This window comes from Phoca vitulina, unplaced genomic scaffold (assembly GCF_004348235.1).
Source record: "Phoca vitulina isolate PV1807 unplaced genomic scaffold, GSC_HSeal_1.0 scaffold94, whole genome shotgun sequence".
Lineage (NCBI taxonomy): Eukaryota > Metazoa > Chordata > Mammalia > Carnivora > Phocidae > Phoca > Phoca vitulina.
The window spans coordinates 3,961,535-3,988,132 of record NW_022589797.1 but is presented as its reverse complement, the minus strand read 5'-3'; the positions used below and the strand labels follow the sequence as shown (position 1 = coordinate 3,988,132).

The 26,598-nt window shown below is 44.8% G+C and overlaps 1 protein-coding gene across 1 annotated transcript in view; it reads left to right on the top strand.

The window, feature by feature from the left end:
• Positions 1–410: 410 nt before the first annotated feature.
• ACO1 (aconitase 1) overlaps positions 411–26,598 on the top strand; it is a 58,517-nt gene continuing 32,329 nt past the window's right edge. The window contains exons 1-4 of the mRNA XM_032396802.1: positions 411–537; positions 23,330–23,448; positions 24,500–24,668; positions 25,690–25,827. Coding sequence (XP_032252693.1) covers positions 23,352–23,448; positions 24,500–24,668; positions 25,690–25,827 — 404 coding nt within the window. The 5' untranslated portion in view covers positions 411–537; positions 23,330–23,351. The remainder of the gene's footprint in view (positions 538–23,329; positions 23,449–24,499; positions 24,669–25,689; positions 25,828–26,598) is intronic.

The window sequence follows — 26,598 nt, the reverse complement described above, 5'->3', positions numbered from 1 at the left end:
GTGGGGAGAAGGGTAACGTGATTACACATACGGGAGCAGCCAAAGAATGAAGCCTCTACCTTTATGGCAAAGTCATTTTTTATTAAAAGCAAAAAAGAAAAACGACATTTCTTCCCCACCCCTTCGGCTCACTTCCTAGCGGGAGCCGGGCAGTCACACCCTATACCTCAGAGTGAGCGAAAGTCCCCCGCGTCCCAGGCCGACGGCCCGCAGAGGTGAAGGCGGCCGAGCACGCGTCGGCGCGCTTCCTGCTGCTGAGCCCTTAGCCACCGCCCCCTCCCGCCCAGGGCCAAGTTGCTCCATCCGGGCCGGGCGGGGCAGCCGGGACAGACTCCGCCCCGCCCCTCCGGCCGCGGCCCCGCGGCGCCCGAGCCCGGCGCCCCCCGCCCCGCCCCTGCTCCGCCCACCGGCCGGTGGCCCCGGGGGACGCAGGGGGAGGGGCGCGGAGGCGGCGGCCCCTGGAACCGCGCAGCGTACTGGAGCTAGCCCCGCACTTGGCGCCCGCCCGCCCGTCAGATCCCGGCTGTGCTTTCAGCGGTGAGTACTGGCCCGGCCCGACGGATGTCCCGGGGCGGGAGCGCCGGTTGCGCTGTCCCCGGGGCAGTCGGCGCGAGCCTCCGCCGCGGCGCCCGAGGCTCCTTCCCCGAGCGGGACTGAGGTGCGCAGAGCGGCCCGGGGCTGGAGAGAAGCCGGGGAAGGCCCAGGGGAGAATCGGGGAGGGGACTAGCTCCTGGGGATTGACCTCTCCGCCTTGTCTCCAGCCTGTGCCGCGCTGGGGACAGGGTTCGGGGACTGGAAATGGCTTTCCTCGTCCCTCTTTTGCCTTGACTGTGCATGCCGCCGGAGAGTCCTCGCCGAGGTTGTGCGGGCCTCACTGGGAGTCCTCATCCAGGCTCCACAGGCCGGCCGAACTGGCGAATCCTAACCCAGAGGAGGGTGTGCGGGCCTCGCTGGGGTGTCCTGACCCCGGGGGGGTGTGCGGGCCTCACGAGGGAGTTCCCAGCGCGCCCGGGCTTGCGGAATAGGGAAATCCTCCGGCAGATCGGGGAATCCACACCAAGTGGTAAGGGGCAAATGGGGTGAGGTGGAAGAGTTGGGCACAGAGCCTACCCTCATAGATTCAGAGATCCAGGAAGGAAAATGAGCTGCCTTTCCTAATCCAGCCAGACATCAGAATGGCACGTCTTTCCTGCAACACACATAACCCGCCTCACAGGCTTGGGGGCAGGGAGACAGCCTCTAGGACAACAGTTCTCAAACTTTTGGGGGGCTCAAAACCCCTTTACACATAAAAATTCCTATACCTTTTGTTTATGTGGGTTATATTTTTTATATTTACCATATATATAAAACAAAATTTACCATATTTAATAACCATTTTTTAAAATAGTGCGCGTATTATATATTAACATAGCATTTTATGAAAATACCCATATTTTCCAAAACAGAATGTTACTGAGAAGAGTGGCGTTGTTTTATATTTTTGCAAATATCTTTATGTCAGGTTTAATAGAAGGCAGCTGGATTCTTAATATCTGCTTCTTCATTCAGTCTTGCAATATCACATCATGTAGCCTCTGGAAAACTCCACCGTATACTCCTGAACACGTGACAGTGAAAAAGACAAATTGCTTCTTGGTATTATAATGGAAGTTGTTTTGATCTTGTGGATACCTAGAGTTCCTGCACCACACTTTGAGAACCACTGGTGTAGGAAATGCTTTGGAGGCTTCAGTCATTAGTCCTGCTTCTTGTTTGGGATGCTTGCTCTAAATGGAAATACACACCACCCCATGCATGGACAATGTTAACCTCTGGAATTTGGGACCAAGCTTGATCTCGCTTTGGAAACTAAGTACTAGGTCCCCACGTAAGAGATGATGAGCCCCAGTGAGTGGCCTCCTGAAAACTCAGCAAGGCTCACAGATGGCTCTGGTTGTTTCTGTGCCCACAGAGCTGATCTGTCTATGCGCCCGGGTCGCAGCAGTGATGTGGCAAACAGGACCTGTGGGTTCAGAGAAGTGGCCACGGGGAGCCCATGCCAAGTGTGTAGGGGTTGGTGTGAGAGTTACCAAGTAGTCAAAAAGTCATTTCCAAAAGAACATTGCCTTCCTTTCCTCCACGTTCATTGCTATTTGCATTTGTGTAGCCTTGAGCTTGTTGGAATAATATTAGGATTCCCCCGTCTTGCTGCTCTTTCACTTTCCACTTTTAGAGGTGTACCACCTGGAGTGGCCCTGCCTCAGCCCCTACCAGAAAGCCATGTTCTGCACCCTGCTGTGTGGTAGGTGGGATCCCTCATGGGTTTATTTCCTTGGCTTCATGCTCTGTCAAAACAAGTTCCAGATAGAAATTACATATGTATATTCACCAAAGGAAAATGATTCTGTAACTCTGTCCTCCCTGTTGCTCCTCCATCCACAGAGCCTCTCGTGCTCTGATGAAGCAGCTTGGATACTGCAGCTGATAGTTGAGAGATGTTAAAGCACATGAGCGTATTGCATGTTGTTGCCCTGGCCACAGATGGGAGAAGGGAATGGGATCTCTGTGTACCTGCTGTGTTCTTGGAGTAAAGCACCACTTTGATGGTGGGGGTCTCATGCCTTTATCCCTTCAGTACTTAATTTATTGACTATCCATTTTACCAAGTGGCCAGTTCTGTCCTGGACACTGGGGGAGAAGCAGTGAGCACAAACAGATGCAGCCCCCGTCTTTCTGGAGTTCACAGTCTGGTAGCTTAGGTAAGTGCTGGTTAATGGACACAGGCCACTGTCGAGTGTTCGCATGAAACCTGGTCCTGCGTGACGAACACTACCCCTACCATCTGTGTGCTTCAGAGCACATGCTGAGAAAGCCAGAGTCCCAAGCCACGAAGATAGTGATAAATCCAACATTTATTACCATGTGCCTGGTGAAGAACTTCCTTTGCCTTCTTTCCTCTGTTCTTCCTTTTACAGAGGAAGTGACTCCCTGAGGGCAGCCAGACCCTGTACTGGGAAATGAGCTCTAGTGGGGTTCCAGTCACTGGGGCAGCCTTGAGCAAGACACTCTCTCTGGGCCTCAGTGTCTACAGCTTTAAAGTAGGTGGTGGGACCACCGATGTCTGAGGAACCAGCGGTTTGCATCTCCTCCCAACTCCATGTTCAAGGGCGTCACATTTTTCTAGCTTGAAGTTAGCCGTTATGGGACTGTCCACACCATGGAAATCAGCAAATGGTGTAATCCAGAGCTCCCCCACCGCAGAGAGCAAGTGGTTAAAGGTTTACCAGCACACCACTGCTGCTGTCAGAGCCAGTGGGCTTTTGTGTGTTTGTACGGTTGACCCTTGAACAACATGGAGGTCAAGGGTACTGACCCCCTGCGCAGTAGAAGATCCAGGTAAGACTTTTGATTCCCGAAAAACTTCACTACTAATAGCCTATTGCTGATCGGAAGTCTTACCGATGATATAAACAATTAATGAACAGTTTGTATGTTATATGTATGATATGCTGCATTCTTATAATAAAGCTACAGAAAATAAAATGTGAAGAAAATCATAAGGAAAATACATTTACTTTACTGTACTTTATTTATTGACAACAATTTGTGGATCAGTGGACCCATGCACTTCAAACCCTTGTTGTTCAAGGGTCACCTGTATTTTTTAAAAAATAAACTCTTTAAGGGAGCCCAGGTGGCCCAGTCAGTTAAGCATCTGACTTTGACTCAGGTCTTGGTCTTAGGGTCCGAGGATGGAGCCCTGTGTCAGCGGGGAGCCTGCTTTTCCTTCTCCCTCTGCCTCCCCCGGCCTCCCGCTTGTGCTTTCTCTCTTTCTCTTAAATAAATAAACAAAATCTTTAAAAATGATTAGAATAATAATAAAATAAACTCTTTAGCCTAGACAAAGACACCGAATATGAGGTATGTGATTCAATTCCTCCAGAACTTTTGATAGGGAAAAAACAGTCTGTTTTTACCATATCCTAGAACATGAATCAGCAGACTTTTCTTTAGGTTCCTTGGGCTCTACAGTCTCTCATAGTCACCTCAGCTGTTCAGCTCTGCTCTCGTTGTTTTTTTCAGCTCTGCTCTCGTTGTGTGACAACAACCATAGGCAATATGCAAATGAATGGGCACAGCTGGGTTCCAATAAAACTTTATTTACAAAAACAGGGGCTGGGCCATAGTTTGCAGTCCCATCTTAGAATGTCAGAACAGGAGCCACGCCTTCGAGGAGATAATTTCATGGAAAAGTACATTGTTTAGGGCTTTATCCGTGAATACCACAGATTGGTGCTCGAAGACAGGTATAGCTGGAAGTGGCAACCACAAAGGATTTGGAATTGATTGAAGAAGCATCCATAGTAGGTTGTCTAAATAAAGGCCAAGTATGTTCACGTTTTGAGGACACAGCGATGGATGGCGAGGAGGGGGGGGTGTCTTTATTCCCAACTGCCTCTCTCAGGAGCCACGGCAGATGCTGGGATTGATAGACCTGCAATCTAAGCCAGCATGTGAATTTGGGGTGTTCTTATGCAAAAACCAGTAGTGCTTCTAATAGCTATTCTGATTCCAGGAAGAGGCACAAAAGAAGTGTTAAAGAAAAGGAAGGAAAATTGTCATTATATGTGTTTATGTTACATACATTGTATATGTACGTTGTGTGTGTGTGTACATATGTATACATGCATATTTGTATATTTATATATGTACCTAGGATATGTGGCTGTGCGATTATTGTTCCATGTATTTAAAATAGTCTTATGAATGTTTGGAAGACAGACATGCCAAGCTCTTACCAGTAGCCAGTTCTGGGCAGTGAAATGGGGTAGAAGAAAAATGGGAATTTTTACTTACTACTCTTTGTAATACTGTGTGTTTGCCTACCCTACAACATTCATGTATTGCTTTTATAACCTAAAAATAAAACAAAAAACTAAAATCCCAACAACCTATACTTTTTTTTTTTTTTAAGATTTTATTTATTTATTTGACAGAGAGAGAGATAGTGAGAGCAGGAACACAAGTAGGGGGAGTGGGAGAGGGAGAAGCAGGCTTCCCGCCAAGCAGGGAGCCCGATGCAGGGCTCGATCCCAGGACCCTGGGATCACGACCTGAGCCGAAGGCAGACGCTTAACGACCAAGCCACCCAGGCGCCCAACCTATACTTTTTAAAGGAATATAGGATTATTTCTGTGGTAAGAATATTACCACCACCCCTTCTCCCCTAAGAAAACAAATTATTTTAACTGTCACATCACAGTTCACTAGTATATATACTACTATATGTATTAATTCAAAATAATATTGGAAGAGAGGCCTCCCAGATCAAAACATTTTGTTAGACGACTTAACCCCCTGTCCAAGATCACAAGTACCAGATGAGTGTTCTTTAATGGACTACTAGGCAGCCCTTAAACTAATGTTGTAAAATGTTGTTTCATGAGCTGTCGTGAAGTATAGTTTTTACCCTTAAAACCGTGGTACCCAGGAATATTTTCCTGTGGCCCTTCGTGTTCTTATGAGGAGAGAACGCATGCGCATGGGTGTACGGGCGTGCACACACATGCACAAAGGCGAAGGATATGCCAAACGCTGAGTGTTTTTCTCTTGCTCGTGGGATACAGTTGATTTTTTAATTTTCTTCACTTCAGTATTTTCTAGCATGTATTAAACAAGTATTACATTTGATAGAAGCATTAAATTTGAACAACTATTAAATTCGATAGGACCAAAAATAACCACCCAGTTACTTGTCCAATGGGGACAACACAGTTGCCTTCATTTTTCTTAGACTCCGTTACTCCTGACTTGCCCCCGAGCAGAGCCTGCTTACTCCCTTGCTCCCGGTGGGAAGTAGAGAAACAAGTGTGGAGCAAGAGGCTTGGGGAACCAAAAACGGGCCCACTGACCCACCTCAGTCACATTGTGCTTGTCCGCTTCCCTGTGGAGTCGGCTCCAGCCTCAGCCCCTCCCTCTCCCTCCAGGTGACCCAGAGGTTAGAAAGTTCATAGGATTCATGCCCTTACCTGAGGAGCTATCAGCTGACCATCTTCCTACAATAAATGGCCTTGTTTCTTTCTTTCTTTTTCTTTTTTTTTAAGTAGGCTCCATGCCCAGCGTGGAGTCCAATGTGGGGCTTGAACTCAGGGCCTTGACATCAAAAGTCGGACACTTAACTGACTTAGCCACTCAGGCGCCCCTCTTTTTTAGCTATTTTTAATGGAAAATTTCAGATATACGAAGAAGTAGAGAGAGTATAAACCCAGCCTCAACAATTAGGAACGTTTAGCCAATCTTGGTTCATCTATACCTTTCCCCCAGTTGACTTCTTTTTTCCCCTCTTCCAGGAGTTAGCATTTTATTTTCAGCTGTATAAATTAACAAAAACTTATTCTGTATTGCGTCTTTTTAGCAAAAAGCATGCACTGATGCTGTAGCAAAATTCTTTATATTCTACCGTAATGTCAGCCCAACTGAACAACTGCCCAGCCCTTGAGCACTTGTTTCCTGCTCCCCTGTGTTGGCATTTATTCTTCTCTCTGCCTACGAGTCTAGATCAATCTGCCCTCATTCCTACTCCCAGTGCTCGGTAAGGCCTTTCTCAATTCCCCTAACCATAGCTGTCTCTTTCCTGGACTTACTTATGACCCTTAGCATATTATAGTTATTTGTGTGCTTATCTCCTTGTTAGATTGTACTGTTCTTATGAAACAAGGAGTATTTTCCTGACCTACCTCTCTCCAGTGGTACTTAACAGTGCTTAATGCAGAGAAGATGCTCAGAAATATATGCTAAATTAATTTGACTTGATTAAGTTTGTTGAGGAAAATTTTCGATTATAAAAGAAACGCATCACATTAAAAGGAAAATGTTCAGATACAGCTTAGGACCAAGAACATTTTATCTCACCTGCAAGGATTTTATTTTATTTCATTTCATTTTTTAAAAGATTTATTTAATTATGGGGGGTGAGCAGAGGGAAAGGGATAAGCAGACTCTGCACTGAGCATGAAGCCCAAGGAGGGACTCTACCCCAGGACCCTGAGACCCTGACCTGAACCGAAATCAAGAGTCGGAGGCCTAACCAACTGAGCCACCCAGGCGCCCCTCACCTGCAAGGATTTTAAAAGGCTTTAAAGAACTGTGATGAAAAGAATTTTCAATTTGGGCCAATATAGAAAGGCAACTTTTTTTGAGGAAAATAATTTTTCATTATGGTCTGTTGTCCCTTTTTCACATATATATCTGGAGCCCATAGCTCTTCTGTGCTTTTAGAATGCTTTTTTACCCCAGTTAGGTAAGAGTGACCCTGACTATATTTTAGAATATCCATTGTGTTTTAAAATGTAGATTTAAATCTTCAGTAAAAGAAACAGGCTACATGTAGGACCCACATGCCCCATGAAGTCAGTTGATACCAGTCTCATGAATAACAGTAGCTCACAGGTATCGAGTTCCCCATGTACTCTGTGCTTTCACCTGTCCCCATGTTTAGCTATCACCGCAGCCCTCGGGAGCTGGGCAGAGGAGTGCAGGGCAGGTATTGTTACCTTAAATCTGCAAATACGCAAACTTAGGTTTAGGGAGATGGAGTGATTCTTGCCTAAGGCAAGATTTTGGTTTAAGCATGGATTGGAAACCAAAAGGGCTTTGGGATTAGATGTTGCAAATGTGCAAAGATAGGAAACTGTCTTTTTCAATATTATACATCTTTGGGAGACAGACCACGTTGTTGAGGTAAGTTATGGATCCCTTAATGCTGTAGAACCACTGAAGTGATCTCGTACTTTCTGAACCAGTCGTTTCTCAGATCCCTCATGTTATGCCTTAGTCTTTTGTTGTAAGAATCAATCCACCTTCTGATGAATTAGCAAGGCTGTTGTGCACACGTGCTGGTGTGGTTCTCTCATTGTCCTTTCTTGACTTAAGGAGCACTCTGGGCAAGCCCATCTTTGGATAGTGTGACTTGCCTGGGCTCTTGCTCAAACAGATTTGTATGGAGGACTTAGTTATTCCTTATCTTCATCATCCTTTTATGACCGTTATTATAAAATTACAAAGCAAAGTATACACTGTAGTGTAGTTCATGAAGAAGGTGCGTCAGTCTAAGAGTATCCTCCTACATGATCACCAGGTTTGAATTTTTGGTTGAGAAGAGGAGAGGTGAATAAATCATTGCTGACAGTCTGTTATATGCAAGAGCTAGACTAGGAGAGGCATATAGAAAGTAATAGTGGTGGCAGAAAGACGAGTCTCAGGATTGGTTTTAAGGGTGGTATGTTGCATAAAAGCTTTATTCGCTCAGTGAAGGAATCAGTTGCATTTTTTTTTTTAAGTAAGCTCCACACCCGGCGTGGAACCCAATGTGGGGCTTGAACCCACGACCCTGAGATCAAGATCTGAGCTAAGATCTAGAGTCGGACGCTTAACCGACTAAGCCACCCAGGCGCCCCATCAGTTGCATTTTAAATGCTGGTGTTGTCTGTATTACTGACATCAACTCATCCTTTCAAAGTTACCTATCATGCCGATTTTGTCAAAATCAAGTATATTTTAGGGGAAAGAGAGGTTGACTTTCTAGTCTTGACAAATGTACCTTGGAGTGTGAAGATTGTTTTAATATGAGATTTCATTTTTTAAATCCATTTGGTTAATTTGGGTTTTTGTATGAGGAGTGACCAGAAGTTCTATCACTTGTGCTGCTGACTTGAGGCAACATGGTGCGAGAGTCAGCCCCGGCATCCCGGGGCCTGGCTTGACTCCAGGCTTGGCCACTTACCAGCCACAAGGCCTTGGCAGCTTACTTAACCCCTCTAATCCTCAGTCTTCCCGCTGGTACAACAGGATGGTGATACCTTTCTCACAGGGTCGCTAAAGGACCACATTAGACAACGTGGCCGAGGTGCCTGGCACCCCACAGACGCCCAGCACGTGTCCCCAGCTGCAGTGCTTATGGATTGATGGAGCACTCGTGACATAACGCCTGCACCTGCTGCCATTCTTCTGCACTTTTGTCCCAGCCCAGAGCTCCTGAGCTCCAGACCCACCTAGGCAGCTTCCTGCTGGATGTCTTCATCCCCAAGTTGCCATAGCTAAAACTGATATGTTGGCTCTGGTCTTGGTCACTGGCTCTGCCAGTTGGCCCAAATGAGGCACATGGGAGCTGTCCTAGACCTCTTCTTCATCTCTCATCCTCAGTCCATTCTGCTTGCTTAACTCTCGCTGGGATCTGTTGCCTCTGACCTCATTTTCTGACTTGGTGACTGTCACAGCGCTGTAACCTGCCTCCCCAACACCAGTCAGCATCCTTCCCCTGAGGCAGTCCTGTGACTACCGAGTGATCTTGGACAATCAAATCAGGTCTTCAAGAGTCCAGCCTAGAATCCTTTAATGGTGCCTCCTGTCTCCAGCCTTTTGGTGAGGCTCCTCAAGATGTAGACCCTGCCCTTCTCTTTCCCGCCTGTCTTAGCTCTGCCCGCACGCCTCCACCTGGGACTTCCTGATTCCCACAGGGTCACACTTCCATGCCTTCACAAGTCCTGTTTTCTCTGCCCAGAATATTCTTTCAGTGACTCCCTCCCTCCGTGTAGTTCTGGGAGGCTCGTGGATGGTGTTGCTTGTCCCTGGAGGCCTTCCTGTGCCCCTGTTCCCAGGCTGGATTAGCTGCTCTCCCTAGAGGCTTCTGTATCACCATTCACCCCTGCTGTAGCTGCCATTAACTCCTCACCAGTCTCTGTGTGACTCGAGAGCAGTGGGGACTTTTATCCCTTTTTCCCAGTGGTCTGTAAAAGTCACGTGTATGAGTGAACTTACATCCCTTCTCAACCCAGAGAGGCTCAGGTACCAGCTACGTCTGATGCTGTCTTATTACTTGTCACATCTTTGACGCAGTGAAGTGGCAATTGCATACAGATGCCATGTCGCTGTGTGGGCCACTGATGGAACTAGGGTAGAGCTGCCTAACAGGTGGGCTCTAGAGTCTGGTGCACTTGATTTTGAGTTCCAGTTCCGCCTCTCAACAAGCCTGCAGTCGAGCTTCAGAGTTCCAGCTCCTGACCACATCTGCCAATGGGGGAAGGACGTGATGGTCCAAAAACAGGAGCATCGGGTCCCCCTGGCAATTGCCTTTCTTCTGAAAAATCAGCAAATAATGGGTTTATAACTCAAGCTTCTGGGAACTCTACTAGCGTGAGTCATCCTTCTTGAGTCCAAGCAATTCTGAGGTGGGTGGGGGTAGATGACCTCAGAAACCCGGTGAATTCATGGAGATCAAGGCCGCCCTATGAGACCCTGGCAGCCTGACACCCTACCTTTTGCGCTGACACTGTTTCTATTTCCTAAAATTTGGGTTAGAAAAGTTCATTACCAAGCATCTACAAAATTAGCTCAGGAGCTCGAGGAAATCAGGCAGCTTTCTTAAAGAATGGCTATCAACCACACCTACTTCATAATGCTTTTAAAAACACAGTTGTCTGCCCTACCCCACTCGTCCTGCTCTCAGAAGTCAGATGCAATAGGACGTGGTTCTGCAAATGTCATTTTTAGGGTGTCTGCAGGTGTCATTTTTGAAGCCCCACTGATCACTGTGGGTTGATAACAGGGTAGGGGACCCACATTCCGAGAAGGGGCTGAGGACTGACCTTAATGAGGACAGGATGAGGTCAGAGGCAGAGGCCTGGGTCAGGACGCCTGGGGCGGGGGGGGGGGGGGGGGGGGGGGAGGCTGCCCTGCTTCTTCCTTTCCTTTCTGGCCAAATGTTTTATGACCTCATGATGACTTTCTCTTCTCAGTGCATCTCTGGAATTATAAATTCTGAAGTTCACAAGACTTTTTGTGAAACTGCTTGTTTTGGCCCACGGTGATATCAGAAATTAAAACTATTTCTGTTCTTTCGAGTTTGTGCTACTGCAGTTAGTTTAAAATAAGCTTAAAGGATGTGTTGGGGAAGCCTTTCTCCTTTGGGAATCAGACATGATGTGCTGGCTTAGCCAGCAAGGCTAGAACCGGGAGTCTCAATGAGACAGGGGCTGTTGGATCAGACAGTGCAGTGGCCATGGCCCTTGTCCCCACATCCTCACTGTTGCCTTTGGCAGTGGCTGCTGTATACATCTGCTGAGTGAGTCATGATCATTTTTATGGTACATCGTTAAAAATTTCCAGTGTTACTTAATAATGAAGTTCAAGGAAACAGAAGGGTTAGATTTCAGGAAGTAGCTATTTTTTAAATGCCATCTCGTATTTTCATGTTATGACTTAATTTCGTATCAAACTTTAACAAATTCTGATGTTGGAAATCTACAATTTAAACCAAGTGTAAAACTAGGACAGTCCTGCTTCTGTCTTTAGTTTGTCTTTAGTCACAGTTCCTACAGTGGCCAATTCTGCTGCCTCTACACCTTCTCTCCTCCTTTTCTGCCCTTACTCACCCTACTCTGGTTTCGTGCCTTCCCTCAGACCCACCTCAGGGCCTTTGCACATGATCTCACCCCTCCTCCAGATCGTCGGTAGCTTGTCCCCTCATTTCCTTCAAGGCTCTGCTCAAGTGGCTCCGTATCAGTGAGACCTCCTTTGATCTCCCAGTATCCTTTGTGGCCCAACACTCCATAACTGGCCTCATCCTGCTTATCCACAGAGCTGGTCACGCTCTGACATTCTGTTTGTGTATCTTTTTAGTTGTATAGTCTTTCTCCCTCCCCTACTCCCCTCCCTCCTCACGGAAGCATCACAAGCGCAGGGACTTTGTCACTTTGGTTCCTGGGTATATCCCCAGTGCCTAAAACAGTTCCTGGCACATATTGGATGGTTAATATCAATATGTGTTGAATATGAGTGAATGAATCATAGAATTTTTTTCACTTAGAAGGGACTTTTTTAGTTGAAAATAGAGCTACCATATGACCCAGCAATTGCACTACCAGGTATTTACCCCAAAGATACAAATGTAGGGATCCGAAGGGGTACGTGCACCCCAATGTTTATAGCAGCAATGTCCACAATAGCCCAACTATGGAAAGAGCCAAGTTGTCCATCAACAGATGAATGGATAAAGAAGATGTGGCATACACACACACACACACACAAACACACACACACACACACACACACACACACACACACACACACACACAATGGAATATTATGCAGCCATCAAAAAAAAAACACGAAATCTTGCCATTTGCAATGTGGATGGGAGCTAGAGGGTATTATGCTAAGTGAAGTAAGTCAATCAGAGGAAGACCTGTATCACATGACCTCACTGATATGAGGAATTCATAATCTTAGGAAACAAACAGGGTTGCTGGAGTGGTGGGAGTTGGGAGGGATGGGGTGGCTGGGTGATAGACATTGGGGAGGGTATGTGCTATGGTGAGCTCTGTGAATTGTGTAAGACTGATGAATCACAGACCTGTACCTCTGAAACAAATAATACATTATAGGTTAAAAAAAAAAGATCGTAGGAAGGGAAAAATGAAGGGGGGGAAATCGGAGGGGGAGATGAACCATGAGAGACTATGGACTCTGAGAAACAAACTGAGGGTTCTAGAGGGAAGGGGGGTGAGGGGATGGGTTTGCCCGGTGATGGGTATTAAGGAGGGCACGTGCTGCATGGAGCACTAGGTGTTATATGCAAACAGTGAATCATGGAACACTACATCAAAAACCAATGATGTAATGTATGATGATTAACATAACATAATAAAATAAAATAAAATAGGGACTTTTTTTAGGATCGTTGGCTAAACTTATATTACAGATTGGGAAACTGAGGCACAGAAAGGTTATATGGCTCATTCAGAATGGAGCTCAATCATTTCAAAACTGTTAACAGCTCTTTTTAAAAATCTAGGAATATATGTGGAGCCTTCTGGGCAGTTGTCCAGGATGAGAAGAAGAATAAGTGAAAATAAACTGATAATTTAAAAATTTAGCAAAAATAAGACAAGTCATTGTATAATGGCAAAACTTTTTGATATAGAAGGCAGAGTCTTATTCATGTTCTACAGCATAGAGTGCACCTTGCATATAATTAGTGCTCCAGAGAGACGTGTTAATAGATTTGGTTATATTGTTATAAAGCTATTCCTTTCTGCAAGACCCTCCTTCTGCACTACTCTTTTTCTTTTTTTATTCTCTCCCCAAATAGACAATTGTTCTTAGGGTTTCTCATTCAAAATTCTTTTGGTTACAAGTGTCCCATTTAAGAATTTTCTCTCTCTCTCTCTCTCTCTCTCTCTCTCTGTGTGTGTGTGTGTGTGTGTGTGTGTGTGTGTTTAATCTACGAATAGCTAGCAGGATCAAAGAGGTGACCTGGTCTCTGGGAAAATCCAGAGATATTTAGTTATTCCAGGTTTCCAGATGCAGCTACATCAAATAAAGCAATGAACTAATCTTTCTAGTTCTCCACTTTGTGGAAAAAATCCAGTTGACAAGCCATGGTGGTTTGCCGGCCTACATGGTTCTGACCTCAGTCTTCCTTACGCTTACACAGACATCCTTGGAATCTCACTTTTGACAAAAAATTGTTTATAAGTAGCATGATGTTTAGATACACAACAGTCAGTTTGGGAAGTGGGACCAATTAATTTCTCTTTAAATAGAAAAGAAATGAAGCACAGCTACTCCTTATAGTGAACTGAAGTGAACTCTAGAGATGCAGTGACCTTAACTTTAGAGTTGGAAGCCGTGAAAATTCAGGATGGGTATATTTAGGAAAATGTGAGAGGAAGAGAGATGGGTAGCCACACGAAATAGAAAAGAAAACCTCTTTCTGTTGTTGGCATAGATTTTAAAAATCCACTCTCGTGTGTCTTTGGATATCCTAAATAAATAAACTATTCAGAGGATGTATTGATTGTACTTTAGACCATTCTCGACTAATCACCTACAAGCTCTTTCAAACTGTACGAGCTCTCCTGGAAACTGATACACACACTCTCCACCCCTCCCCAAAATACACAAATCCTCTGTCCTCCACACCCCACCACTGGCAGGAGTTTTGCTGCTCAGGATTACTCTTCTCCTCCGCTCCTTCCTGCTCGTGCCTGGACATCCTGAGGTTGGTTGCGGAGCCCATTCATATCTGTGCCTCTTTCTCTATCATAAGATAACCTAAGAGGATTCAACTCTGACAACAGAAGCAGCTAAACCTTGGATTGATATACTCCAAAGGCTGGAAAGTGACTCAAAGAGATGAATATTACTGTATCTGATCACTGGCATTTAGCTGAAGTTAGTCGATTTTTCCATGCATTTCTACAAATCTGGCTGTGCCGGAAGAGCATCATGGTGTAGCATTCACTGCCGGCCGGGTATGCGGTCCGAGATGTTCTAGCAAGAGTGATGGGTTAGCGGTGCGCTGCCCAGACTCGGAACTCAGTCTCCCACACGCAACCTGATGTAGGAAAGACATTAGGGTTCGAAGCTGACGTCCAAGAAAGAATTCTTGAGACGGCTTTGCACCTTGCAAAAAGGTGGTTTTATTAAAGCACGGGGAGCAGGGCCCGTGGGCAGAAAGAGCTACACTGGGGCCATGAGGAGCGGCCCATTATAAACTTGCAAGTTGGGAGGAGGGGGGTAGGGATAGTGTAAGCCTCCCAGGTATTTTGGAAACAACGTTCCCAGGATCCTGAGGGGGCTTATCTATTGCTGAGAAAGGTCATTTAATATTGTTTAGTAAAAACTCAGTCATGAGACCTTTCAGATGTATATCGGTGGGTCATATGCTTGGAGGATGATTTCCAACATGTATCTGGGGGGAGGGGGGTAGATAAAGGAAGTTCCCAAAGGAATTTTTTATATGTTAAAGTAGACTTACAGGATCCTGCGGGTTGGGCTCAGATTGCCTCTTGCCCTAAGCAAAGTGTCAACATCCAGGGAGCTGAGTCCCTGGAAGAATGTCCCTCTGCCTGTTTCAAAGACTTGTCAATGGGCTGTGGACAGTGAGGAAATCTAATACTTTTTCTTCTGCTTTGTTTCCCACATCAAAACCCATCTGTACAATTGCTGTCTGGGCTTGGAAGTTCCGTCTGAGTAACAAGATAGCAGAGCTCGCTGAACCAAATGGGGATTTTGCCCATGATTGAAGCTAAAGGGGCCGCTTACCTTGCTATGACCAACCTGGTTCATGATGTATCTCAGCGTGGAGTAAAATTTAGGGCCCCATCAGAGTTTCGGGCTCCCTGCATGGCTGTCTTGCCTCTCCAGGGTTACATGTCTTAGCCACATTAATAGCTCAGTCAAGTCCTCCTCAGAGATAAGAACATTTGGTCACCGGAGGCCAACTTGGGCAGACAGTTCACAAAAGAAGAAATTCACATGGCGAAGAGACAGATGAAAAAGTATCGGGGCGCCTGGGTGGCTCAGTCGTTAAGCGTCTGCCTTCGGCTCAGGTCATGATCCCAGGGTCCTGGGATCGAGCCCCGCATCGGGCTCCCTGCTCTGCGGGAAGCCTGCTTCTCCCTCTCCCACTCCCCCTGCTGTGTTCCTGCTCTCGCTATCTCTCTCTCTGTCAAATAAATAAATAAAATCTTTAAAAAAAAAAAAAGTATCCACCCTCACTAGCAATTAAAGAAATGCCCAAGATTAGCTTTTTAATCTCTCAATTTGGCAAAAAGTAACAGAATTACGTTGCCTGGTTGAGGCACTTGCATTCGCTGCCCTCAGAGAAGGGTCCTGAATAGGCACAGCCTTTCCCGGGCCACGTGGTGATGTTTAACAGAATGGAGACATGCAAATCCTTTCTCCCAGCTGTCCTACTTCCAGGAACCAAAAGCTAGGAATTTATATTGAGGAAATGGATTGAGGACTTACTGAAAGAAGAGTGTCCAAAGGTTGCAGCATTGTTTGAATGTTAATACTTGGAAACAAACTAAGTATTTTAATAGTAAGAGATTTAAGTAAATTGTTGTATATCTGAAAGATTTTTATAGTGCAGTTAAAAGTGATATAAAATATCACATGATAGCCTGATAAAGATGTATTCTGAGTGAAAAAAAAAAAAGCAAAACATCACAAAACAGTGTGACGGCTAGTCCATTTTTTAAAGAAATCCAAATCCTTTTAAAAGTCATGTTAAGTCAAACTCCAAACTCCAATGGTGGCTTTTATTTTCTTCTTTTTGTTTATCTGCACTTTCTAATGTTTCTGCAATGATCATCTATTTCTTAGTGTAATATTTTTGATAACTGCAGCAGGTTCGGTCTCCTGCTGGGATTGTTGGGGGAGGGGAGAAGCAGAGAGGGGGCTGGAGAGGGTGGCGAATAGGAAGGGGTCCCGCTTGGATTGATCACGTCTGACCTGTATGTAGTATGCAACTGGGCCATCTAAAGTTAAATATGAACCACTCCTGGATTCTCTCAGAACCATTGCACTGCGTCAGTGGTGATGAAGGACATAGTTTGGGGAACAGAACAGGTTTCTCTAAAGAGTAGTAGTCACATATCTACTTTTAAATAAATCCTCATCAGACATTATTAAAGAAAAAACTGTGTACTGTGGTTCCAGGAACTTTAGGAACTGTTCTATCTTCCTTTCAGAAAGATACTGCCCAGGATGTCAAGTTTTCATTTTATAGAGACACTGTTTCTTCCTGTATGAAATATCCTCTATAGATATTTATGTGAAAATTGAAAATGACTGCTCCAGCTTTTTTAAAGTAAGTGACAAACGAAAGCATGCTTATGGAAAACAAAACTTGGATTCTATTCAGAGGTTAAAAGTCCTCCCCACCCCACCCCACTCCGCCCTTTACACAATGTATTCTTTCTTCTATCTAGGGATAATCAACGTTAACTTTATTTTAGATCTTTCTTTCTGTATTCATTTACATGTATGATGGTATGTGTGTACATGAATGAATATATACTAATAGTCTTGAAGTTTTTAACTTAAATTAGATTCTAGTAATATATGTTATTCTGCAACTTTTTCTATTCCACTTATATTAATGTGAGTCTTTGCTCACATTTCTTACGTTGAATCTGAGTAAGGAATTGTATGTTTGATATTTAGATCAGTAAAATTTATTTGCCCTTACTCTTCTGCCTCTCAGAATAAACTCAGTCACCCAGGGCAGATTGTTAAAAACTTAGCCCTAAGTTGCTTTCCCAAAGTGTAGCTGTCAGTCAGTTCTCTGGAATTTTGAACCACATGGAAGGCTCAGTCAGTGCTTAGAGAACTAGCTCACAGAAGCGCCAGAAGATTGTGATATGTGAAAGTCCCTAAGTGGTACTTTTTTCAACTTTACTTTTGAAGGATTTTAAGCATTCTTTTTTCCCCCCTGCCAGAAATTTGCATTTCACTGGAGAGAAAAATCAGCCGTATTTTCTTCCTAAGGTCTACCACTCATAAATCCAGTGACCCCTTTCTTTCTGGGGGCCTCTGTTTCCTGGTCAGGAAAATGCTATGGCATCTCTAAGGTTCTTTCCAGAAGGCTCAACATTCCCTGATTCTGTCTCATCACCTCCAAGCACCTAGGACAAGGTGTCCCGAGGGCACTGGGGGGGGTGTTAATGCCATGCGACATAAGCACAAATGATGATGCCTCTCCGAGTCACTTGCAGGTGTCCAGAATTGAGACCAAAGGCTGGTTGGCAGCAAGACTGTGGTTGGGGAGGAACCATGGCTCTGAACTCCCTGTACCTTTTTTACCGACAGCATGGTTCATTTGTTAAATGTCTCAGATCTGTCCGCCTGTGCCTAATGTTTAGTATTTTTAGTAATTTACTTTAAAACTCTGGCGTTCAGTACTCTCTCCCCACGCTCACTCTTCCTTGCATCCGTGCACAAGATGTACCTGAGGGCATCATGACCCTGGACAAGTCACCCAGCTGGTATTTCAGGATGGGTTAGCTTCAAAAGACACTGTTTCTCAACCAAATAATTCTCCTGATTTTAAAGAGTGTGAGCTAGGTGTAGTGAAGGGTTTCAAATACAGTGCAGTGTCTCTTTTTAAATTCCTTTTATATAAGCACTGATCGCGTGTCCTACTTGATTCACAGGCCAGGGCGAATAATGCTCAGCCGTCCGACGGTTCTGAACACAAGTGTTCGTGAGGCACAAGCTCCAAATGTTCTCCAACATCACTGCTTAAAAGATAGCATTTCCCCTTCTTAACTTTTTTTTTTAATTTCTTTTGTCTTTTCCTCTTTTTTTTCCTTTGCCTCCATGCAATCCTATCTTATTCTTTTTTTTTTTTTTAAGATTTTATTTATTTGTTTAATTGACAGAGAGAGACACAGCAAGAGAGGGAACACAAGTAGGGGGAGTGGGAGAGGGAGAAGCAGGCTTCCCGCTGAGCAGGGAGCCCGATACGGGGCTGGATCCCAGGACCCTGGGATCATGACCTGAGCCGAAGGCAGACGCTTAATGACTGAGCCACCCAGGCGCCCCAATCCTATCTTATTCTGTGGAACAGAACAGGTAGCAGATTTCCATGCACACTAACCCTTCCCCCCCCCCCAAAAAAAAAACTAGGATAACACTCCACCCTCTCCCAAAAAATCCACAATGACTGTCTCTGTTTGTTCAGGCCTCCCTTTTAGGAGTATTGAATGGGGATTAGGTAAAACAGAAAAAAGGCAGGAACAAAGCAGAGGGAAGGCAGGATGGAGGATAAGAAAAGAAAGGAGTTGAAACAATGGTGTGCGCCCTTTATGCGGATGTGGGAAGTAGGAAGGGCTCCTTGGCCACTTGGCGGGGTTTCCAGATGAAACCCAGACCAAGGGTGGTTTTGGAGTCTGCAGGCTTTGCAGTACTGCTTGAGGTTGGAGGATGGCCAGGGGAAGGCAGACCTAGGAAGCGTTTATGATGCCTAGATTCTGCTTTGGGTCTGGACTGTTCCCAAGCCAAAGATCTCTCCCTCCCACCCTCCTTGGAACATGGTTGTTTTTGGCTTTCTCTTGGGATCGCTGAAGCATGGGGAGCTCCTATAAAGCAATTTAAGACAGGAGTGATAGCGTGAGTGAAACTGGGAGGGATTTCCAGAGCCCTCCAGGTGGTGTGAAAGGACTGTTTCCCAACTTGGAAGCAAAACCAGTTTTTGGTTGCCACAACACAGCTGCTATTGCTTTCCACTGACCTGTTCCTCAGTAAAGCGTGCAAGGGACATGTGATGATGCCGAGCTCAGACCGACGTGCTGGGTGACCCTGGGAAGAAGGAAAGGCAACTCCAGGATTCCAAACTGAGTTCTGAGTTCCAGAAGGAGGATTTCCCAGGCCCATGAGGCTCTTCTGGCTTTTTTTTTTTTTTTTTAGCTGTGGGGCTGGTTGGTGAGCTCCTTGTGAGATGTATGTCCTTAGGCAAGTTCTTCCATCTCTCTGAGCTGCAGTTTCCTCAGCTGTACAATGGAAATAATGATATGCTTTCACTTACAGAGATGGCGCCAAAATTAAAGAAGATGGTGTAACGCCCTGGGTATTTATGCACCGGTACCCAGGTACTTAATGGGCTGCTACTGAGTAACCAGGGACTGATTCCTTTCTCTTTTAGCTCCTGCAAGGAGAATTTGGTTCATTAACATAGTGAAATTAGACAGTTATCTAGTTTCTAAGGAAAAAGGGAAGCAGACAGCAGAGCACTTTACACAAGCCATTTTCCATGGAAGCCGCATCAGTCACTATGTCCTGAAATACTGGCAGGCTCTGCAGGGTGGTGGGAGGAGCGGCAATGGAGTGAGGCTTCCGAAGTTCCGCCCAGGGCATTTGTAAGCTCTGGGGAAGTAAATGGACACATTTCAGCCTCACTGCTTCCAGGTCGATATGGGTACAACTTAGCAATTGGTTTCACCATAGAATTTTGGCAAATTGCAGGCGCCTGGCCCCCTTTAGGGTTTGACAGAGAGAGAGGGATGATTCAGAGCCTCGAGGCTTTTGAAAGATGTGAGTGACCCACCCTGCCCGGGTCTGCGAGGGTCTCCCGCCACTTCCTGTGGCTGTGGAGATTCTCACCTGGCCCCCAGCCTCAGTGGAGACACTCTTCTCTTGATCCATTTCCTGGGCAGGCAAAAGAGCAGTTTTACTCCGGCAGTTGCTACTGTTTGGGGTGGAAAAGTTAAGTCTGGGGGCAGTGGCATCGGTAAGAAATCAAAGGGAGAATAAGATGATCGCCTTTTTCAGTTTACACCTTCAAAATTCCAGGCAGTGGAATTCTTAGTCTTGTTTTCTGAGCCCACAGATTCGTAAACTTCTGCAGACAGGCCAACGCATTTCTTACTAAACTGAGTATTTGCAGGTTTTCTTCCTCCTGACTGGCTCCTCATTTAGTGGCTACGAGTAAGAAATCTCCCGAATCTATGTGGCATTGAGTGCGCTCTCCCCTCAAAGGGGGCAATTCGGTGACTCAGCAGCCACCTCCCGGTGGCCCACGCAGGTTACCTCTCGCCTCCCCCCTTCCCGTAGTTCTCTACCCGAGTTTTCTGTCTCTGGTGACCCTGCTGTCCTCCAGTCCAAAACCTCTGCCCGCCGAGGTCGGTCCACGGGTCACGCAGCGCCCACAGGCATGTTCGGTTTGGCCGTCGCGCGGCAAGCCCACGCAGTCGTTTAGAAATTACCAGCATTTCTTTTTTTTTTTTAAAGATTTTATTCATTTATTTGACAGAGAGAGACACAGCAAGAGAGGGAACACAAGCAGGGGGAGTGGGAGAGGGAGAAGCAGGCCTCCTGCCGAGCAGGGAGCCCGATGCAGGGCTCGATCCCAGGACCCTGGGACCATGACCTGAGCCGAAGGCAGACGCTCAACGACTGAGCCACCCAGGTGCCCCTAGAAATTACCAGCATTTCTAAATCAAGAGAGTTCATGTAGAAATCCAGACTGCCAGACTTGCTTGAAAGATTGGATGATCTGTCCACACGGGTCTAGGCATTCCTGCATGCGCTCGGGGCTGGAACCGAGCGCCGCCGCCCCCAGGCCTCCTGGTCCCTGGGCAGCTTCGCTGCTGTACGGTCCCCTCCCTCTCCGTGGAGGCATTTTGGCTGTGATCCCCTTCCCCTGGCAAACATACACCTTCCGTGGTACTTCACTGCCTCCTGCATTAAGTGGCGGTTCATCCCCTGGCCCTCCAGGCTCCAGCCATGATTTTCAAATTGAACATGTGTCACCAACACCTGGAGATTAAACACTGTGACTCCTGCTTTCCCACGCTCCACCCCCCATCAGTTCGGATTCAGTAGCTGTAGGGGTGAGGTTCAGGAATCTCCGTATTTTTAACAAGAGCTTTCCGTGGGTAATTCTAACTCAGATGGCCTAGGGCATATCCAGTTTCCCTTGCTGGCCTTTCTATAGTTTCAGTTCCTAGAGAAGGAATTCCTAGAGAAGGAAATCGACTGCCCCAGATTAAGGCATGTAGCTTCCCTCTCCTTGACAAAATGGCAAAAGCCACATGTAACTAGGAGCAAGAAGTAATTCCTAGCACAGACACTTGCAGAAAGACACTCCCCCCCTGAGTTCTCTGGTGCCCATGACAGACGTCTGGCTTGTCCTCTGGCCTCCAGCACCACGGGCTCCAGGCAGGCAGGGGCTGCTTCTCGATCAGCGCCTCTCCCCAGAATCACCTAGCACTGGACTTAGTACGTGCATAAATAGCTATTTCTCTAAAACCTGTAACTAGTTTTCAGAAAGTGATATGTGCACATGGGTAAAAAGGCACACAATATGAAAGGATGTACAGTGGAAACTGAGTCATACTCCCAGTCTTGACTTCCCGGCCCCTGTCCCAGCAGCCAGTCCCTTCTGTGTTTTAATGAAGAGAGGGGCCTGTCTGTGGAGACAAGAACCACTTGTCACTCTTCATCCCCCCCAAACAGTCACTTCCTGTACAGGCAGACCTCGTCTCACTGTGCTTTGCAAACACTGCGGTTTTGACAGACTGAGAGTTTGCAACCCTGCATTGAGCAAGTCTCTTGGCACCATTTTCCCAACAGCATTTGTTCACGTCGTGTCTCTGTGTCACATTGTGATAATGTTCATAATACGTCCAACTTATTCACTATTGCATTGGGTATGCTGATCTATGGTCAGAGATGATGACTCGCTGAAAGCTCAGATGATGGTTAGCGTTTTTTAGCAATAAAGGTTTTTTTTAATTAAAGTCCATACATTATTTTTTAGACATAATACTGTTGAACACTTGATAGAATACAGTATAAACTTTTATATGCACTGGGAAGCCAAAAATTTCAGTGGACTCACTTTATTGCAGTATTTGCTGTATTGTGGTGGTCCAGAACAGAACCCGTGATATCACTCGACTTAATGCCCGCATGTGTTTTTTCATTTTACGGTAATATGTTGATCATTCCATATGAGTCATCCCCAAAATATGTTGAATATTAAGTATTCATAAAACCCCTGGGTTAATTGGGGAAATGTTACTATTTTTTTTTTAAGATTTTCTTTTTAAGTAATCTCTACATCCAGTGTGGGGCTTGAACCCACAACTCCGAGATCAAGAGCTGCACACTCCACCGACCGAGCCAGCCAGGCACCCCAGAAACATTACTATTCTTAACTCAAAATTAAGACTTTTGGGGAATGGATTGGTTGGAGGATTTTTGCCCAACGGGTAGGACTGGAAAGCAAGTCTTCCACCTCCTACTCCAGTGTGTTTTGCTCTGAGTTGTACAGTTATTTGAAATTGCTGTTTATCTGTGGTGGAGGCCAGGAACAGTGTCCTCCCTTGTTTGCTGCTTATAACTTATACAAAGATACCTAAGTCCTGCCTGAAGCTGGGGTAGAGGGTCTCCTCCAAACATATCTGGGAAGTTTGGGCCTTTATGCCCACTGCAGTAACAGATTCCCTGATGTCAACACTCTGTTGCCACCATGTGTAAAAGTGAACCAGGAAGACTTTGTATTAACACATTTATTTCAAATGCTGCAGAGACTGTTACAACAGAAGATAGCTGCTTCCAAGCCCCCACTTCCAAAGTTCAAGTTTTAGACAATTGCATGTCGTCTGCTATGGACCTTTTACCTCCTGTCAAGAAAGACAGGAGTCCAGCTCAGAAGTCTGCTCATGTATTCAGGATTTATCGTGAGACACAGCATATCTTATCAGTGGATAAGGTTGGAAAGTTGTAGGCATAAGACAAAAGACGTTCAGGATTTTATGCTCTCTTGAGAGGCAAATGCTAGCTTTTGCAATAGCTTCACAGAAGCCCATTTTATTTGCTGAGATATCATTCTTGTCGTCATGTATGTCCTGCCCTTCTACTTTGAAAAGATAAGTGATGTCTTAAAGTGAACATGTCCCATAATTGTTAAAGAAGGCAAACACGCCTCAGAATAAGTGAAATCCAGCTTTGAGAGTAGACATTAAACGTTCTCTCTTTTTTTTTTTTTTTTCAGGGACACGTGGCCATCAAGAATCATGAGCAACCCATTTGCACACCTTGTTGAGCCTTTGGATCCTGCACAACCAGGAAAGAAATTCTTCAATTTGATTAAATTGAAGGATTCAAGATATGGTAGGTACATGGCTCTCTGATGTAAATGTTCTCACAGCAGTTAAGAATCTTCTTTGCTGTGTAATTAATTAGCCTTTAGGAGAGTTGAGAGAGGGAGTAGCAGAAATGGCCAAATGGTCTTGAGTTAAGCACACAAAATCACACACACACACATCTTTCTTACATTGCCCATTTTTAAGTAATAATGATTATATACATGTGACATTTATGTAACATTTATAGTATAGAGTGTTTGTACATATATATTATATTATTTAATCTGTATAACATGACCTATAAGGTCATGTTTATAAAATTTAAGAAGTCCTGAGGAAGCTGAGGCCCAGAGAGGGTCAGTGACATGATCAAAAAACAACTTTGTGGGTAGTAGAATTGGACAAAAACAGGTCTTTTTTATTCCAAACCCTCTGCTTTTCTACCTTGGCACTCTGATCTTTTCCAAATAATATTGGTGAATAATTTTCATAGATCAGGATAAAACATTTCTTTTATAAATAAACAAAATAGTTTTTCTTATGAATTATCATTGTCTTATCCTCAGACCCATCACCAGGGGCCATCCTACATGGTGTTTAGGCTTGTGTTTCCTTTGAAAGGTGCATGGGGCTGTCTTTGGTCTTAATTACAATAGTTGTAAAGGAGTTACTTTCTCATTTCTTAAACACTAGTTTTCGTAAGAAATATTACTTTGTGTTACTTGCCAACACATAATACAGTAAATATCTAGATTGACTTCTTTGATGATAACTTAAGGGAAACTCTGTTTTTGGAATCCAAGGTAAGGCAACAATTTATTATGAAAGAATTAACTGTAATATTTATTTTTGCCTAGTCTGTGGATATTTTCTAGTACCAAATGTCTCTTAAACCCATTCGATCTGCTTACATTTTAAGCTGTGGAAATCAGTTTAAACTTCCCCTCTTTCCCTATTGGAAGAGTAGTCTGAGGCCTTGTATCAAGTTTATATAGAGATTGGCTTTAAATAGCTCTTATGAGAAGGTATCTCATGGCTTTTGTTGGTTTTGTTATGCTTTCTCCTTTTTTCCCTAGAACGCTTACCATTTTCTATCAGAGTTCTCCTGGAGGCAGCCATTCGGAACTGTGATCAATTTTTGGTGAAGAAAAATGACATTGAAAATATCCTAAATTGGAATGTCATGCAGCATAAGAACATAGAAGTGCCATTTAAGCCTGCCCGCGTCATCCTGCAGGACTTCACGTGAGCCTGATGTCACTTCACTCTGCTCTTCACTGCCTCCTTTGTCACCTTTAGAGAAAGCTTCTCACACACACATACACGTACGCACACACAGTGCCTGTATAATTTATCACCCAATATCCAGACACTTTTGAAAACGTAAGGGGTCTGTTATCCTGGACAGCAAGACATTGTCTTGGACACATTGGGATGTGTAGTCACTCTGCCTTTTCCAATGGCAAAGGTCATCATCTTTGGTCTTGGAGATCCCAGTGTTGAGTATTCTAGCAGAAGGCGGAAGAAATAGCATGGAGTAGAGCGATCTTGGAATCTTCTGTCCCTCTCATCCTATCACATAGCCAGTTTCAAGACAGCTGTCCTTAGAACAGTGATGTGCTGTCCCCTTAGGGGAGACTTGTAGGTCACAAGCCCCAGTTCACATGTTGCTATTCCCAGGAGTCTTTACTCCCCATCATGGTCTGGTTTTTTTAGACACTACCTTTCCATTTTTAAATGATGTTATTTTATTCCTTCTAGAGACCAAATTTCATTTTTCTAGAGGACAAATTTTATACTCAAAAATAAAAGAAAGGAAAGATTCACCTAGTCTAAATTTGATTCATAGCATACTTCTCTGAATTACATCCATTTCTTTAAATTTGGTCTGAAGATGGAGGTCTGATCCATGCATCTTCTCTAGGCCTTTGTCACCCCACCACGTGAACGGGAATCAGCCATGGCAGTAACAGTCCCCGAGTTTTTAAGTGCCTGCTTTGCCATGGTCTCTATTTAGACCCTATTTGTTGTTAACTTTAATGCAATGACAAAACTGCATGTAGAGGTACCACTCAGTCTTGGCACTTACAACCAATGTCTGCTCAAGGAAAGGTGTTTAGAAGCTTCCACTATTCTGAGTCATCCATTGTTCACCCCACTGATGAAACTGTCTCATGGCCAGTGTTGTTAGTGGAGGCCAAAGCTGACAAATCCAAGGATGCTCGTTCAACGATTTTGTCTTCTGCTTAATGCTTTCTTTTCTTAGGGGCGTGCCAGCCGTGGTTGATTTTGCGGCCATGCGCGATGCTGTGAAGAAGTTAGGAGGAGATCCAGAGAAAATAAACCCCATCTGTCCTGCCGATCTTGTAATTGATCATTCCATCCAGGTGGATTTCAACAGAAGGTGAGAGATTAGGGTGAATACTTGGGTTTTCTGTTTTGTGCAAAATCTTGCAGTTCAAGTCTTCTTTGTGTGTGTATGTAGGTAAACAAAAGAAGAAAATCTTTAAAAGATGTATTCAGAAAAACTCAAACTTACTATATTTTCCAGTGAAGATTTGGCGGGGGGGAGGGGTAGGTTGTTTGTTTGTTTGTTTTTTTAAATGTATGGGGTTTTTTCTTTTTACTTCTTCTGGGGCCCAGGTTGAAGGAGAAAGCAGCTATCTGGTGATCACAGTGGGAACCCACAATATCTCATGAGGCTTAGATCAGGGCAGGCATAGAATCACTTCTCCTCATAGTGACATTAATCAAAGCAAGTCTCACAGTCCAGCCCCAAGTTAGGGGTGGGGAATACACTCCATCTGTTGCAGAAGCAACTGTAGGATTACACAGGGAGGGCAACCAGGTACTGCTAGAAGAATAACTAAATAGTTATTATCAACTATGAGTGGGGAAAGAAAGAACTATACCACATTCAGTGCTGGGGCAATTAATTATTTGCTAGAGAATTAAAGCAGTACTATTTTTTAAATTAAGTCATCAAAAAATTTAGAATTTAAGTGTGTATGTATCAAATGTCTTGAGGAGAAAGACCTTTCTAAATTTAAAAGCAATGATGAAGCAAAAAAAGAACAAAGAACTATAGTTTTAATGACTTCAAAGTTAACAGTAAATATCTTTAAAAAAATGTGCCACAAATATGACAAAGGGTTAATATCCTTAATATATAAAG